Source organism: Ylistrum balloti, unplaced genomic scaffold, assembly GCF_031769215.1.
Source record: "Ylistrum balloti isolate Yb309-2 unplaced genomic scaffold, AGI_CSIRO_Ybal_v1 Utg370800, whole genome shotgun sequence".
In the NCBI taxonomy this organism is placed as follows: Eukaryota; Metazoa; Mollusca; class Bivalvia; order Pectinida; family Pectinidae; genus Ylistrum; species Ylistrum balloti.
Window position 1 is genome coordinate 1,491,783 of NW_026782466.1, and position 17,916 is coordinate 1,509,698.

The following is a 17,916-nucleotide window of genomic DNA, read 5'->3' on the forward strand; positions in this document are numbered from 1 at the left end:
TGCACTTAAACCTGTCTCACGCCAAAGTGTCGACTGCTTCATCAGTACCGTACCGCGTCATCTATCTGTGATAATGGCTGACGAAATTAATTATTTACCAGTGTTGTTACCGCTGAAACCTCAGAAGGATGGCCAGGCTATCGTCGGTCTGGATCTCATTTCAATGGGCAATCACCCGTTACGTCCGATTTATAAATCAAGATCAAATTGAGAAACATTTTCACTCCAAGTTCGAATCTTAGACCATGCCCATGTGTTTTAGTATACGTAAAATTATTGATGCTTTGATATCAACTTCAATGTCCTTTAACGTTAAACAACCACACCCTTCTCATCCTGTACTCGGATATTTTGTGTAATAGTAAAGAAGATAGGTAAGGAGTTATTTTCTAATTATAACTCAACTGTTCATACATAACATTCAATACCATTATCCTCAAGCGATTTAATATCACGTCATCTAAAGGAAGTTGTCTTATTTACAACCGAAAGCAGCGTGTTTGGTAAATCTAACGCAATAGAGTTTTTGGCTTTAGTTGAGTTCTCACTATAATCATGTTGCCATAGAATTGAATGAAAAGACAGAGGAAGAAAAAAGGAGGTAGGTGAAATTGAAATCATTTTGGTAAAAGTGAATGCATTTTTCTCTTGATAAATATTTAAACCACAGTAAAAAAAAAAAAAAAAAAGGGAAGAAAATGTTTTGACATCAAAACCATCACACCGTACCTGTAACGTATAATAGTGATTATATAAAGAATTGAAAGAAATATTTAAAAAGAAAAAAAATGTGCAACTACCCACAAAAATAGAGTGAGGTAATTATATCGAAACAAAAGACAAGAATAAGTAAGTTCCATGAGCTAATCGAAAGCAGCATTAAATTTTGACAATGACATCGAAGTTATTGCCACCAAGAGGGTAAGCAGCACAATAAGCTGTTTCAAGTTCTGTTTTTATTGCACGGTTAATATGATGTTTAATGAAGCGGAAAGTCGTTTACTTTCATAATACAATAGACGTATGTCTGAAATGACTCGGATGTATTTTCTTGATCTAATATAAAGAAGTGAATAACGCTTGACTTCCTTCCCTGATTACCGAATGATTCAGTTACTGATAAGTCATTAGTCAATGTCACGTCTCCAGAAACCGAAGATCAGATGTAATAAACCAATTTTTTTGATTACCTAACATACCTAACTGTATAAAGGCAGACAGCTTGCCTTTGTTTTCACATCAAAGTTCTAAGAATAAAATGTAAGAGAGAGAATTATCTCCCTTTGATTGAGAAAACTGTTCAGCATTAATTGTTTATTTCAGGATGATCTTAGTTATTGAAAAATAGTTTATGTAGACGATAACCCTGTATGGATCTATACAACCGCTGTACTGTTTATGAGTATACACACTCTCTCTCGTGATAAATTGATATGTAATGGTTCTGCTTCTCCACATCTCCCTGTGGAGCATTAACTTCTGGAACACGACTGGAGGTCATAATTAACTGGTCAAACGCTAGAGAACACATAACCACAACCTCAATTTATGACAAAATTAGAAACGACAGCTACACGAGATACTTTATATCTTTATTAAAGGTAGCCATGTCGGAATAGGCAGCGTTATCAATCCATTAGTCCGGAAAAGTCAGTATCCGAACAATATCCACGTTTTAAACGAAGAAAAATGTTGGTACATTTTCAGTTTTTGTATGCATTCGTTATTCAAAGAGCAGAATTTAAGCAAATGTAGTCATTTTATTTCGTGTGAATGAATTGTAAATACAGTTTGACTATCAATTCTGAATGGGATTTAATCACGTCATATCAGATGCGGCTTTACAAGAATCTCCATTCACAGTGTGGTGGTTTTGTTGGGGCTAAAATTAGTGGTAAACTTCAATTAAATTTTCTGAAAATGTTAAAAAAAAACATGAACTAAACTAAGTATATATATATATCAAATTTTAGTTGGCACTATATTCCATTAATCCACGTGACCATATGTTTATAATTATATTCTCTCTTGAAATTCAAAACAAATAGCTCAATAATAGACTGCGGTTGTCTCGACTTTGGCTAGTTCACGGTGATTAAATGTAGCGCATGTCCATACATTGGTGTCCATGTACCCATTACACGATATTTTGACTGTGGTTTGAAATTGAGTTCGTGTCATCTTCAAGAATTGGGAAATTTTACAAACTCTCTGCTAATATTACCAATTATACTGTAATTAAAAAAAATTAAAATAAAACTTTCATTATATTCTGGTATGGTAATGTGATCGTAAATAGCATATTTTCCGAGATTTCCATCAACAAAAGTAAAAATGTATTTTCCCCCTTTTTTCATTCCTTCCTTATATCCAGATGCATGCAGTTTAATACAAGAGGCATATAGAAGTTAAACTGTCACCAGTGCTTATCAACAACAATTGGTAATGGTAATTCTGAAGCGCAACGACGGACGTGTGTGTAAGGCACCAGTTCATGGCGGAGAACAAGGAAGTCAGAAGTCTGGCAGGAGGTGTTGATGGTCCGAATGTAAGAATACCAAGGCAGCTAAAGGTATCAATAACAAACCTGAAAATAGAAGGAAATTGCTTTAATTGATAAACCTCAATCAATAAATAGTATTTGACAGTTTCCCCCCCCCTTTTTTTTTTTACTAGGCACTGTACCTAAAAATCAAATAAATCATTTTTCAAGTAAATATTATTTCCTATCGAGGGGAGATTAGATTACACGAAAGTAGGGATATATTTACGATCAAGTTTGAATTATTTTAATGAAAAACTTTGTCAATGAAAAATCAAAATGAATTGCACTTCCCCGATATAGAATGACCTGGCATTTTTCTCAGGAAATATTTCAGCTAGATATACCAAGCATGGAGATCACCAGCTAAAATTATTGTACCCTTACATACAGAATTTAATGGTGATTCCACATGATTAACAAACCTTATTTTTGGCTATTATAAGGTTTTGATGTGATTTATGTATTTGAATCGTTGATGATATAAATTTAAATCGTTTCTAGACCACACAAGACGGACTATGCATCTTGATGTCAAAATAAAATTTTAGAATGCAGCTGTTAATTGATTTTTAATTATCATTAATTAGTTCCTGTCAAAACTGTGTTGTATGTCTTTAATTTTTTGTCTATTTTCCTCTTGTCATCCATACCAGGAAAATACCAAATTTAAAATTTTGATACTATCAAAATCTAACAATAGTCGACGAGGATCTTACTTGCTTTGGTGCGATCAGATTTAGTGAAACATAAATTTTGAACAAATAAACACAATGATGAATTCTCATTAATTGTTATATTGATGACACACAGAAACTGTAAATAGAACAGTCTTATCTTATTGTAATATCTCTACCGCGAAAAGCGGTAAAATAGGATCACCACTAAAAATATATGTTTTAAAGTATCACTAAACTATCTACTTCATAAGATTTAGATCGATAAAGAATTGACTGAATCTTTCATATCCTCTTGATTCTGGAAACAATTCAGTTCACTTAATCCTTTCATTCTCTATAGTATACTAACAGCCATATATCTATCAAAAGCCTCTCGTCTCTTTATTTCTTATTTTAATAGTTTTTAAGTTTACGTTGTTAAAGTATTTTTATAGTTCATCATAATTAAGATAATTAAATGTAAACACTGTAAGCACATACTTAATATCTTTATTCTCATCACAAAGTACTACATTTTAGTAGTTTTAACAGTTCAAGGACGTTTATAGCTGTTTGAGGTAATACGTCCAAGCTGTACTATTAGATTATGAAATTAGATAGAGATTACATGAAGTTTAGGAAATGGCGTGTATGTTTAAAGGTCAGATGTGCATCATGACTACAATCAGCCCAACAATCCATGTAATTCAATTGAAAAGAATCCAGCAAGTAATCTACCAGTAGGTACCTTATTGATTTTGTTGTGTTGCCAAATTCTTTTCACACGACACAGTTGCCATGTTTCATTGCGACGTACATGTAGGGACCTTTAACGGTATCCCGGCCATAAATACACCCCAACGAACTAAGCTGGACAGTGAAAATATCGGTGATACGGTGCATCACATGCATTGTGTTTTATGGTTTTGCTATATGCTAATCCTGTCATGTCTGTGCATGCAATGCTGTGACTAGCACTGGAAGTAGGAAAACAACTGAATGATAAAGCATCACTGATGAGTCCTAGAAGAATGAACCAGCTGTATAATGCAACATTACTGAATATTCCTAGAAGGACGAAGCTTAGAAGGATGAAACAATTGTATGATACAGCATTGCTGGCGAATTCTAGAAGGACGGATCTTAGAAGGACAAAACAGCTGTATGATATAGCATTACTGACGGTTTCTAGAAGGATGAAGCTTAGAAGGATGAAACAGCTGTTTGATACAGCCTCACTGCCCTGTCCTTGAAGGACGAAGCTTAGAAGGACAAAACAGCTGCATGATACAGCATCACTGACGGGTTCTAGAAGGATGAAGCTTAGAAGGACGAAACAGCTGTTTGATACAGCCTCACTGTCGTGTCCTTGAAGGACGAAGCTTAGAAGGACAAAACAGCTGTATGATACAGCCTCACTGACGGGTTCTAGAAGGATGAGGCTTAGAAGGACGAAACAGCTGTTTGATACAGCCTCACTGACGGGTTCTAGAAGGATGAAGCTTAGAAGGACGAAACAGCTGTTTGATACAGCCTCACTGACGGGGGTTCTAGAAGGATGAAGCTTAGAAGGACGAAACAGCTGTTTGATACAGTCTCACTGACGGGTTCTAGAAGGATGAAGCTTAGAAGGACGTAACAGCTGTTTGATACAGCCTCACTGACGTGTCCTTGAAGGATGCATCAGCTGTGTAATTCAGCGTGATATTTTGTATTAATTCCAGTTCTAAATCTGTACTTAACGTAGCTAGTCATTTGTTTCAATCATTCACCGAGTCGTACCTTAAACCTCCGTGAAGCCTCTGTGATTGTTATTATTTTGAATAAGTCTGTAACCAATTTTTTTCTAGTTTCATAGTGTCCATTAACCATAAAACGTACATTATGTGTTTTAATTGATCTATTGTTATAGAGAATCTTCCTAATTTAATTCTTCTACTAAGTAAAATGAAGTCATTCAATATCCATTGTTTACTCGTAGTAACACAGAATCCCCATTTAACCACGTTTATAAATAGTTATATATAATATAATATGATCCTCGGTCGTTATACTTTTAGCCTAATTCCCTTCATGTTGCCAAAATATATGAATTTTATCGATTTTCATATTACCATGTCTTTTATCTGTCGTTATGAGAAAAATTAACAAAAATCTTTGTTTGATATCTTGGATGGGAGGATCTGATCTGGTCAGGAATTCGAGATATGTTGAATGTGTATAAATATTTCATGTAATAATGTTCCCAACTTAAAACCCAAAAAATTAGAGCATGCTGTTGAATTGAAATCATTTAAAAATAACTCGACAATAAAATCGCCTTAAAGAATGTAACATCTGAACAAAATATCTCCACTGTGTTCAAATTCAAACAATACATACTACACTGATAAAATCAGATTTAGATATTGCCGCCAACATGCCAAGGCCAAAAGTTATCGTTAAACATCATTTACTCCTAACTTCTTCATTCGTGTTTGATTACATGTGTGGTGACTGTGTTTACTGTAAATATATTCATCGCTGCTGGGCCAGGAAACTAGAGAAATAGCTTATCCTGCTACCATGGTTTAACCCCAGGGCATAAGAAATTACCAAACAGAAAAAAAGTAGCGAGAATGTTTAAACCATTTCTAATCCATAATATCAAAAGCGGAATGATTATGTTTAAAGATACCAAAACTCCGTGAAAACTCATGCTTTATATAGCATTCATTGCAATATAATATTGATACAGGGAGTGTTCGCTGCTGTCAGTGGTTCTGACGAGTAGGTATATTCCTGTTGATTAAAACCAATGATAACACATATCGATACATGTTTCTGGTTCCAGTGTAGTAACTAGGCACACTGATAATGTGATAGAGTCAATATTTATCGGTCGAAGTAATTTTTTTAAAAAGGGACCACATTTAATTCGTATTTCGTGAAAACTCTCTAGCGACATTAATGATTTTGCAAACTGACTTTGTCAACAAAGATGTTAGCCTAAGTAGTATTAACCAGATATCAGATATATTTGATGGTAGGAGCAGATTTAATGTAAGTCTACAGTTTTCCAGCCACAGCAGCATTTTGTACCGTGTATCGATAATTCTGCTTCTTCTTGGGAATTCAAATTTTATCGTCACTGACAATAACGCTTACCAGTAATGGCAACCTTACGCAATAAACGGAAGCATATATTTCTGTGAATGACATAACATCGTATAGAGTTTGTATGTGGTGTTACAGACTGACAAACCGGGGAACAGTTTCATAGTAAACAATGTGATCTTGACTTTCTATCAAAACACGTTATGCAGTCATTATTGAATTAATGCGCCACACGAACAATAAAATGGAGGATGAAGCAGACACAAAAATATGAATTCTCTTTTTTATCAATAAAACATGAAAACCATTATTTTATGACTGGTTTGATTTACGACAGCTGACCACCTAACTGAAGTACAACCTGTATTGTCCTGTGTGAGATTGCGCGTGATGCACATGAATCTTACTGAGGCCATAATAAATACATAGAGCACTTTGTTTACTGAATTCATATTTTAAATTGGTTTACGAGTTCTATACACACAAGATGGCTTGATTCGTTTTACTGTCGCTCGTTGTAGTTAAACGTTACCAGCATATGCACTTTTGGTTTAAAATTGTTCCCTAATGACCCATAAAATCTATCAACTCCGTGGCCTAAAGAACTATCATCACCATCGGCATGCTATGTTCTAACTCATCAACTACGTAAACATTTACAATATCGTTCAAGTTCAAAGAAATCTTCTAAACTTGGCAAGTTGCCGAAATCGTGAAAAGTTAAAGGCAAATTCAATTTTGATTACGTAAAATCTTTTCCACAGATCCAAAATCTAAGATTTAATGTAATCATATTTAGGTTGAGGATTTTTTTTTTATTTTGAATGTAGCCTGTAAAAAACACTCATTAGTTATGCAAGGCATGCTAGCTATCATCCTTACGTTAAATTTGTAGGCAGCTCCGTGTGTATATTGAAAATCATGTTTCTAACATCTGTTAACACCACCTTAATCATGTATACCATAATAAAAAAGATTCTATCAACAGTAATATCTGTTAGAATTCCATAATTTTTCTTACTTATTTGAATCTTATAAGACGGAAGGTACATTCAAATGCAATACAAACAAATATAGTGGGTTTTTTTTCAATTTATCATACGTGTGCTCAACAAATGGAATCTGGGGGGTCGGGTGTTGCAGTGGTAACGCACTCGCCTTGCATCTAGCCGTCCGGGGGTTCGATTCCCGAAATGGATGTGAGAAGGTAAGGGTCACCTGCCCGACCACGTGGGTTTTCACCGGGTAGTCCGGTTTCCTCCCACACTAAGACCCCTCGCGCGCATCCATCCGAGCCAACAAGAGTGATCAATATAAAAGTTGGAAAAGACTTACTTCGAAATTGTTGTAAAATAAATAAAGATTATTTATTTAAATGGGATCTACTTTCATGTAGAATATAAACAGTACATATTGTTTACATTTTGGTTTTTACAGGAGTAGACGTGTGTGATAAGGTATCGACAGCAAACACAGGCCAATGATATATAATGAAGCAAGCTCCATTTTCTTTGCAATATCGCCATTATGATGATATAAGCTTCACAACAACTAAGGAGACGAGAGAAATCGAATATGTACATAGACAAAGGAGACACTCCAGAGATCAACTTATCTTGATATACAAGTTTATAACTTCCGGTTTCGCATGCGTGAATGTTCTGTGCGTGTAGGTTTCCTTTTGGGAAAAGCGGGATATCTGTCTGTGACCGGAAGTGTGGATATTTTTGCCATTAGAGTAAAACCCCATTGGACATATCGACTTACAGAAAGTTGGTACATTTGAAAAATAGCAACAGTGAAATCGTCATACTTATTGGTGGAAGAAACCGTAGAAATACCTGAAGGCAGCTCGTCACAATGAACTGTAGGATAAATACACGTAATATTATCACACACTGGCACCAGAAATAGAACATAGATCCTTCATACACATATGAAAAAAATAGAATGGGCTAACTTTTAAAAAAAAGTTTGAGTCAAAGAAGAAATTGCAGAAAGGGAAAACCCAAGAGACTAATATACAAGAAAAATAGATTCCGGGACATCGAAACTTTGTTTTACAGAAAGGACAAACAACGACATCTAACACAGCGGCATCGATGATCTTCGCAGTGAAATACATCGATAATTATAAACTTGAAACACCACGGCAAATAAGATAGGAGAATTGAGAGCCGACGTGCACCTCCCATAATTATCACTTTATTGCGTAACATATCGACGGTGTCTCGCTCCAGACACCTCGGTGCTTGTCATGAAACATAATGTAGAGAGAGGGATTCATAATGCATAATGTAATCACATTGCAGCCCCAGCATTTTATTTCTTAACGTACCGACAGTGGCTCGCCACAAACACCTCAATACGTGGTTATGAAACAAGTTAGTCATGCAATGTCTCCGTGAATACTGCTAGCCATTTTTCATAGTGCTAACCTATGAATGGAATATTCAATTGAGCAATTATTGGCGAGCAGATACGTCATTGAGTTTTTCAATTGTCATCATAAGTTGTGATACACTTTGATATTACCGTCCTATGAATCAAATCGTCTCGATACCATTCTTACACAGTATCGTCAAATCAGAGTCAGAGTCTTATAGTATTATTGTTTACTCGTGAAATGGAATCAAAGGTAATTTTATAAAGAGTTTAAAGAACATCAAAGAGCTTCAGACTAATATAGAACATCCCTTTTTAAATGTTTTATTTTTCTAATCAGCGGACTATCATACCCAATTCTAAACTAAAGGAACGCCTTTGTCCTCTTGTAGGTTAATGACGCTACATATATGACAATACTGAAACCTGTTTCTTAAATATCAGAATTTCCGTGCTAAATGAAGACAAATGACAGTTAAACACATGGTTTCTAGAGAAGCAAGTTGATGAGATTATGAGGAAGTTTTACTGTCGTCATAACGATTCCTTTGAGATATATACTATTGCATTGTGCAATATGAATTTCGGATGTCGTCGATGAAGTAGAAGACGCCTACTCTTTCGGAACATCTGGATTTCCCTTTGTATTTTTTTCAGGATTCTTTAAATTTTTCTTAAGTTCATATTTGGACCCAGTTTTATTGTTTTTGAGTTTGAAGTTTTCATTATTTTTTGTTTGTTTGTTTTTTTTTTTTTTACTTACCTAACATGATAAGAAGACTTTTTTGTATGGTGTTGGAACTATTTATATATGGCGAATCATCTAAATTTTGCACATCCGGACATTCATCGGCGACGAATCCGGCTGGGACCTTGTATACACCGAAGAAGAGTTCGTCGTCATTGGTATATTGTATGACGTCAAACTTGATGTTGATTGTGTTGACGCTGCAGCACCAGCGAGGTTTTATATGTGTATGACAAGACAGCGTCTGGAAAAAATAAACAAAACATTCAGGTTTTTGTCCAGAAATGACCAAATGATGACTGGAAAATGTCAGCTTACAGTTTTTGCTATCTATTGCCAAATACTCAACGTAAAATTTCTGGTAAAAACAAAATGAGCGGTGGCATGCTTGCATCCGATAAACAGAGAGTTACACCTTGTGGTTTTCGTATAAAGCTTTCAGAATAATAAAATACATTTTAAAATAACTTTCAATGATATTCTAAAATGAGTCATACAGGATTACCATTATGGTAATCCCTTTATTAAGACGAAAAGACGCTCTTCGTAGGATTATAATTGTCTAGAAAACATGTGACAGCTTGATACATTGCTGTCTGACATCTTTATAGGGATAGTTTTCACTCTGTTATTTTCATCTATCATTGTAGAGTCTAACAGTTTCGGATTAATTCTTTTATATGGTACAAATGTGATGGTTAAACAGACAATCATTGATTCACGTCATCTCAGAAACTATAAGCGAGATCAAAGGGAACACCGGAAATTGCTATTTCTCGAAGCGGAAATAATTTGACTGATTTGTCCCTCGGTCACCGTATAGTCGTTTGTCATGTAAGATATCTGTTGTATACTGACTGTCGTATAAATAACTGTTTATCGCTGTTTTGAAAGGGATGCTTGATTAAAATGTCACGGCTAAAGTTTTTCAGGAAATCCTTTAAAGCTTAAGTCTTATTTAGAATAGTATAACAATGTTTGACGGCTCATTTTCGGATAACCTTTATTCACGTCATATCAAACGTGTCCTAAGCCTATGTCAAAGAACAGGAAAGAAAAAAAGAAAAACCTGATGTTACATGAGATATCTGAGGGTTTTTTCCCGGAAACTCGAAAAAAAACCCTTGGAATTGTGGATCATTGGACTGTGGTGTTACTATAAAAAGTGTCCCATAACTTTTCATTTGGAAGTGGCAATTTCTCAATGTTCTATATCAGATCAGTTGAATAATTGTTGAAATCTTTCATTATGTCAACGCTACAATTTAAAACACATCATGCTGTTGAAACAACACGCTTATCCGGTAAGTGTTTACCTTAAAGGGTCGACCTGACGTTGTAAGTCCGTAGAATCGGATACGTGTAGAACAGTCGTGGATAGCGATGTTCAGAATCTCTATACACGTTAAAGAATCGCTATATATGTCTGGTTTCTTATGAAATCCAACTGTGCAACTATTAGACCACATTCCCTTCCATTTGAAGTATTTCAGCTGTGGGCCGACCATATTTACTCTATTCGCTTTACATGCAGGAATATCAGTCAGCACTGAAAAAAACACATAAACAAAACTCGTGACAAATCATTTACCCGAATTATAGAGTAATGCTCTGGTGCAGTTATGGTAGATCCAGAAATTTTATCTACAACAATTTGTGGTGGCTAGATATTGGTTCTTGACTTAAAGAGTTCAGCACTTTCCAGATAGGATAGTGGAGAATTTGTCCAAAATAGTTTTTTCCCGTCACTTTCTCAACAAAAAATGCATAGTGCTTGTTCATGTAGAAAGAATCTTTTCTGAAGCACGTCTATCAGAAATTCTAGGAAAAAACATCAACATCATCAACTTATGTTTTCATTTCCTGTGTAGACACTATTTATATCCGGTTAGGAATAACTCTTTACCCGTAAAACATGCTCCGAATCCTGATAATGTTAATGGTACCTGATATGGAGGTTATGACGTCACAAACATACCTACTGCGTTGAAAGGGTCTGTGGTTGTAGTGGTTGTCGTCGTTGTAGTGGGCGGAAGGCAGTCGTCGTAAACACTTCCGGCGGTTATCGCAAAAACCCGGAAGAAGAAGTTACTGGTCGTCGATCGATTATTGTTAAGTTTGATTTGTATTGCATCAGTATTACAGCACCATCTTGGTGTATTAGGTTTTGTATGACAGTTAAACGTCTGTAAAATGTAAATATTTATTTTTAAAACAAACGGAATCAGTATTAGAACAACGGAATAAAAAATGGAAACATACAGAATCTGTATTCGTACTCGCTTTTGCACACGTTTACACACAAAGACCAATACATGCGTATGTGACGTTACTCCACGTAACATCAAGGTATCATCATTGAATTAATTGTATTCAGATGATAGCCTGATAGTTGTCGTTAGTATCAGGTATAGGTGTGTTGTGACAACTTTTTTCAAAAAAGCATAAATGAAGCAGACCAATATTCAAAAAGTAAATTCTTCAAAATTTTACATTAAAAATGGGTCAGATATGGTCTGACATAACATTCCTAGATGTTTGGTTAAGACAAGCAAAGTTAATGGAATTAAGAAAAGTCTTGATTAAGCAAAAATACAAAACAGACATTATTCTAAAAATTAGAAAACGATACACGAAACATCCCAACCATTAAGCATTGACCACGCAAAAGATAAATCCCATCTGACTTTTGCCTCAATTGGACTCAAAATTCCAGTTTTTTCTAGAAAAGTGGCCTTTCATTTGTAGCCTGTTCAATTTTGCATGTTTACATCAAGGAATTGTTCTCTTGGGATAACTAATAGCTTCGAGATCAATGGTACATAGAATATCAGTTACATACGTCTTCTTTCTTCCCGGCCTCTCTTTGCCAGAGGAGGTTTAAACGAAATTCACACTCTCCAAAGTCAATACCCTTTCGAGAAAATAACTTGCATACTTAGACGTTTTGTTGCCATCAGCATTTCAGACCATCATGCTACTTCGTGTCTCGCCATGTCACACGACCAGAACTAGATTAATTTGGTCTACAAATTGAGACTTATCCAATCTGATAGAACATAGCTTAAAAACGCAATCATGAACCGGATATACGTCAGCAAAGCGGAAATACGTGTATAGACCCAATATCTGTAGTGCTTTTCAAAAATCCCGACCCTGAAATACATTTCCTGATATAAAGCATTCAATTCAATTAGGATCAGACACATCCATTGCAACTCTGACGATTTACTCACCCTGGCAGGAGCTGTGAGGTTAATTCCATAGTACTCTACATCCGCAGAACAGTCAACAAATTCAAAACTAAGTATTTCCACACAAATGTAATGATTCCTTACTGATGTCCTTTTGCTGAAGTCCGTAATGCAATTCCGGATAGTTGATCCATTCCATCGGTAGTACGTTGGTTTTTCGTTGGCGAAATTAGATCTGTAGGCTGCACACGATTGACTGTCGTGTAATATAGCTGTAACAGAACATTATTTGAATAATACATAAAATGATAAATATTCATATCAGGAAATTTTGGTAAAGATTAAATGATAAGAAAACAGAATAAATAATTCGTTTTTATTCAAATCATTCCCGGAGATTTTAATACAGCCATAAAATATGAACTGACGATACGCCATTCCATAATATCACTGATCTGATCCACATACAGATATCCAGTTAAATATCATTGTATCACGATACATGTAATGCATGTGTTTAATATGTCTTTGTTAAACATTATCTTGATATATTTATTACTATATGGCCGTTTATAAGATGAAATATCACCAGTCATTTGCGTATTATCAGCTTATGAACTGCCATTGGTGTAGGAATATTGCAAAAAAAAAAAAAAAAAAAAAAAACAAAATGTAAAAATATTGAGTTTGCTAAATTTGAGGACTATATGAAAACTGAAAATAGTGAAAATATCCATTGAACTGCTGTTCATATTGAATACCAGCTGATTAAAGGAAAATTCAACATGCAATAATCCTGTTGTCATTCATATGCCAATAAATGCCAACGAATGCAATGTAATGCTTAAGTATGTGTGCACTGCATAATACATCATGATAACTGGCAAGCAATGTTACAGAATAGTTAGTGATATAAATCTATATCAATAATAAGTCAAAGTACGGGAAATATAATTTTATTTCAAAATTGATTACACTGAAACGAATCTAAGAACATTAAGCTGATTGTCATATATGTTTCCCAATAATATTCACTTAAAGGTAAATAGTTTCAATTTATAAATTGAAAACCGTTACTAGCAACCAATATCGTAATATTGTGTGTTTAAATACGATCTCTCTTGTGACTTACAGAACACGCGCTGTCAAAATTTGGATGGAAATATATTGTCTCAAACACAAATGAAATAAAGTCGACGCTCATGAATATATTTTTATGATAGAGCCGCTGATACTTAATATCATGCGGTGGTTTCCTAACGTAATGTCGGAATGAGATTGTCCTTGGGGTAAACACATTTAAGTTAATACTCGAAGTATTCGCTTTAATTCTCAAATGGGACTTTTTTCTGTAAAAAATAAATTAGGGAGGCTTGTTTCCTCAGGGGCGAGGCAATGCTATAAAAAACGAAACAGCAGCGACTCAAGTGTCATTGAACGGGTATGACCTATTTATAAATGACCGTAAGGTGTAAGTATTAGTTGGTCTTTGACTTTCTAGAATAATTTTTATCAAAGTCCCAACTGTTATACTGATATACTGTTACAGTGAATGACACTGCCCTAAGAATGCAATCTAGAAAACTAACCGCGAGTCTCACTTCCATGCTTGACCCATGAATAATCGATCCATAATTACAAATATGATCAGTTAATAAACACAGGAATCCTTTGTCAGAAACAAAATTCATTTGTTTTGTTTAGACGTAACGACGTCGTTAATTATCGGAGGCCAACATCCAATCGATGAGATCCGTCCTATGGGAGACCAATACTGCCAACTCACAGGCACCGCCAACGATAACATTGCTTCATCAAACACGGGCACCGATTTCAATAGTTCCCTTTTTTCAGATGATCAAAGAAAGAATTTGAAAAAAAACCCACACACAACTGAAATATCTCTCACGTGTGTTTAAAAACGCTTCGCTCATGAATCCGTCAAACTTCAGAATGATTGAAATTATTTTTATTTGAATCAACTTTTTTCCCCGCGTCATTGTATGAATCGCAAGCATCAATAGTAAGACACTTTAAGACAGACATAAGTCATCTTACTTCGGTTTCATAAAAAAAACCAAAAAACAAAAAAACAACGCATTCTGTGATATTTCTCACCAAAGAGAAATTGTTCTGCCATAATCTGACCCCAGTTTCACGAATTTTAACTTTAGGAAATCTTAACTATCATAGAAAATGATTACATCAGTTGAGGAAAAACTTAAATCAGAGAAGATCTTCTAAACTTATATAATGTTTTTTTCTGTTGTGAATTTAAAGTTAAAGAAAAATCCTTAAGTTAAGGAAGATTGATAAAACTTGGGCCCAGTTCTTAAGTATTCTTCTCAGTCGTGTTACGACTTACAACACTTTTCAATGTTATATCTGATCAACTAGTCAAATATAAGAACACGTGACTCCATCTAAACTTGTCATTGAAGAGGTGGCATGACTCCTTAACAATACATGTATTAGTATTTTCTATCCTTTCGCGTAACACGTTATGTTTTTACCCGTGTAAAGTTCACACCTCACACGACAAAGGTGTACAGAAATAACACATGTGGGAGTCCTCTTCCAAGAGAAATTTTGGTCGCTACTGTCAACTATTTATTTTGTCGAACATCTTTTTCGATTGTATAACGTTCAAGTAAGTGTACGTCTGTGTTTTTTTTTCTTTCGTGAGATCCCTATAAATTTTGAACAAAATCACAAAGTTCAAGTGTTACTACATCAAACACCTTCTAAAGATCTTTTAGACCAAGAGTAATTCCGTTTTATATAACGGACACAGTGATACGGGTTTCGTTGGAATTATCCACGTCTAGAGATCATATCTGTATATTAATTATATCTGGTCGGTAGTTTGATAGTATGAAGGCCTTTTATGTTGTCCGCTTAACATTATAGGTTTTTCGAAATCGTAGCAGTCAAATGTATTAAGCGCTTCGTCTAAAGATCTATGAAGCCTAGTTCAATTATAAATTCCATGCACTTTGCTAAGATTGGTTGCTCAAATACGTTCAGCAGAGGTTTCCCATGTTAAAATGATAATGAAATATGAAAGGAGTTATGATATCGTGGTCACAGATATTTAATATGAAGCATATGCATATTGTTTAATTTTGTTTATCTACGAATAAAGATCAGCTGCTAAAATCGACCATGTCTATGTCTTCCTGTCAAAAACAACACAGACATGTGAGCCCAATCTTAATTCAAACTCAAGATCGATGAAACGAAACAAAGCATAGACAAAAGAAAACAAATAGACTCGTTGAAGAAGTGCTCCAAAGTGTAAACGCATCTACTTCACCGAAGACAACCGCCAAGTAAATCTAGGCCAACAAGCCATGTCTAGGTGTTAAATTCGCTTGTCATACCAACGTGCACAGAATTCATTCCCATAACTCACTTGTAATTTTAAAAAAATATTTAAAAAATCAAATGCAATGTTTATCGTTATCTGATATTTAAATTCAAATTGGACAACACGACAGAGAAGACGACTGTTGGTACTTAAGATGAAAAAGTCACACACATATATGAAAAAAAATATATGAAGGTTATTTTTCAAAATTAATATCCCTGTATACAGGCTTATTTTGAAGGTACGTTTTCTACTGCCGAGACAAACATCCACGTCATGAAGACTTGGCTAGATGTATCAACATATTTGTCTTTTGATATTATGTCATATCCATGTGCCATAATTCAACAGCCCAGAATAATTTGACTTTTTTTTTTTCATATTTTTCAGTACACCCCTGTTCACAATAACAGCAATCGTCGTCAATCATATTTGTGAAAAGAAAAAGAGCCACGTCATAAATTTTCTTATGAAGAACAACACGTATTCAACACTATCACCCATTTGAAATATATACCCATACATTGCAGTCCGCAATTTGAAACAGATACATGTAAGCTGTATTTATCTGTAGATGTAAAGACATTTCAGTGTGATATCACTTGAAACTGACCATTGATTACTTCCCTCTCTCCCCCGTGGATACCGTCTTCATAGATTTTTTCTAGTTGCAACGCTCTTAATCACATTCCACCGTAATGGAATTTTATCAAAGCATTCACGACATAGAACGTAAAAGCCAAGTGTGCAAGTGCTGAAAGCAGATATGTAAACCCAACTCCAGAGCAGTCTAGAATAGCTCAGTATCTATCGTAAAAACGTACTCTAATATCATCACAACATTAGTGATTCTGGAGCTGTACACAAACTTTAGGCTGAATAAAGGAAGTATTTGAACTAATCATTTGGCTCCACTTCATCTAATTCTGGATTTGTGTTGAAATAGTCTATCCTCGTTATGTCCTTTGTACAATCTTAGATGATGAACCACAATTTGTCTATTCATTCACTATATTACATAACATTGGCTTTAACAACACTGCTACAACAATTAAAACTGTATTGGTATTATGAAAAGATTCTTAAAATTTTCTGCAAAAAACATAATGTAAATGAATTGATACAATATATGAATTGGCGATATTCTCACTCTCTAATATATTTTTTCATCGATGACGCAACAATGCGTATGACGCCACGAAAAGGTCACGTCTCCATGGAAACCTTTTGCCAAACAACCCCACTAAGTTATATCATACAAGTATATAACAAGTTGTAATAACAAAAATATATGTAAAATATGTCATCATACTTGCAAGTCAGAAATACCTCGTAGTATCTACTCAAATCGAAATGTTTTTGAAATATCAAGATGAAACTATTGTATCTTATATCTTTCAATTCATAGAGCAAATTGAAACATCTCTAACCGAACAAATAGTTTAAGGAAAAATTGGGAGAGAAATTCTCAATTGTAAAGTATAACTTACCTTCACCCGCTACAATAATTGGTCTGATACTCAACAGTATATAAGATACAATCACATACAGAAACTGGACACTGTCCATCATTGGCAGAATACCATCTCGTGAGGCACGTCCTTTCGCCGAACCACCCATCCTTGTGTAAGAAATTCACATTTCGTGTTCAAGTAAGCCACTCGACCGCCAGCGCGATGCATGCCATCACAACGGTCCGATACACGTCGAGGCAGCTTCATCACGTGACCCGAGACATAAAGAAATTTCCCCGTCCCAACCGTTGTCCCTATTTTACTCATTCAAATCATTACAATAAAATTAAGATGGTAGAAACATCCCCCACGATTCAATATACTGATGTGACATACATCTCTAACATAAAATATGATCACTGGCGCAAATACCAAGTCATGTTTTCAATGGAAGTTTTTTGGAAAAAT

General features: G+C 34.9%; 1 protein-coding gene across 1 annotated transcript; it reads right to left on the reverse strand.

The window, feature by feature from the left end:
* Window positions 1-2,507: 2,507 nt before the first annotated feature.
* On the reverse strand, window positions 2,508-17,614 carry LOC132558597 (uncharacterized). The gene is made up of 6 exons (XM_060223185.1): window positions 17,485-17,614; window positions 12,667-12,896; window positions 11,409-11,616; window positions 10,747-10,979; window positions 9,446-9,674; window positions 2,508-2,587 (listed from the first exon to the last, which is right to left on the reverse strand). Exons 1-6 carry the CDS (start codon window positions 17,612-17,614, stop codon window positions 2,514-2,516), a joined length of 1,104 nt encoding a protein of 367 aa, XP_060079168.1. The 3' UTR covers window positions 2,508-2,513.
* Between the last annotated feature and the right edge of the window lie 302 nt (window positions 17,615-17,916).

What these genes read in the sequence shown, in the direction of transcription:
- LOC132558597 (XM_060223185.1), bottom strand. Translation starts at nt 17,614, where the DNA reads ATGGGTGGTTCGGCGAAAGGACGTGCCTCACGAGATGGTATTCTGCCA. An exon ending in AATTATTGTAGCGGGTGAAG is followed by an intron (nt 12,897 to 17,484) that starts GTAAGTTATACT and finishes GTTCTGTTACAG; the next exon opens with CTATATTACACGACAGTCAA. An exon ending in AAGTCTTCTTATCATGTTAG is followed by an intron (nt 2,588 to 9,445) that starts GTAAGTAAAAAA and finishes TTCTATTTTCAG; the next exon opens with GTTTGTTATTGATACCTTTA.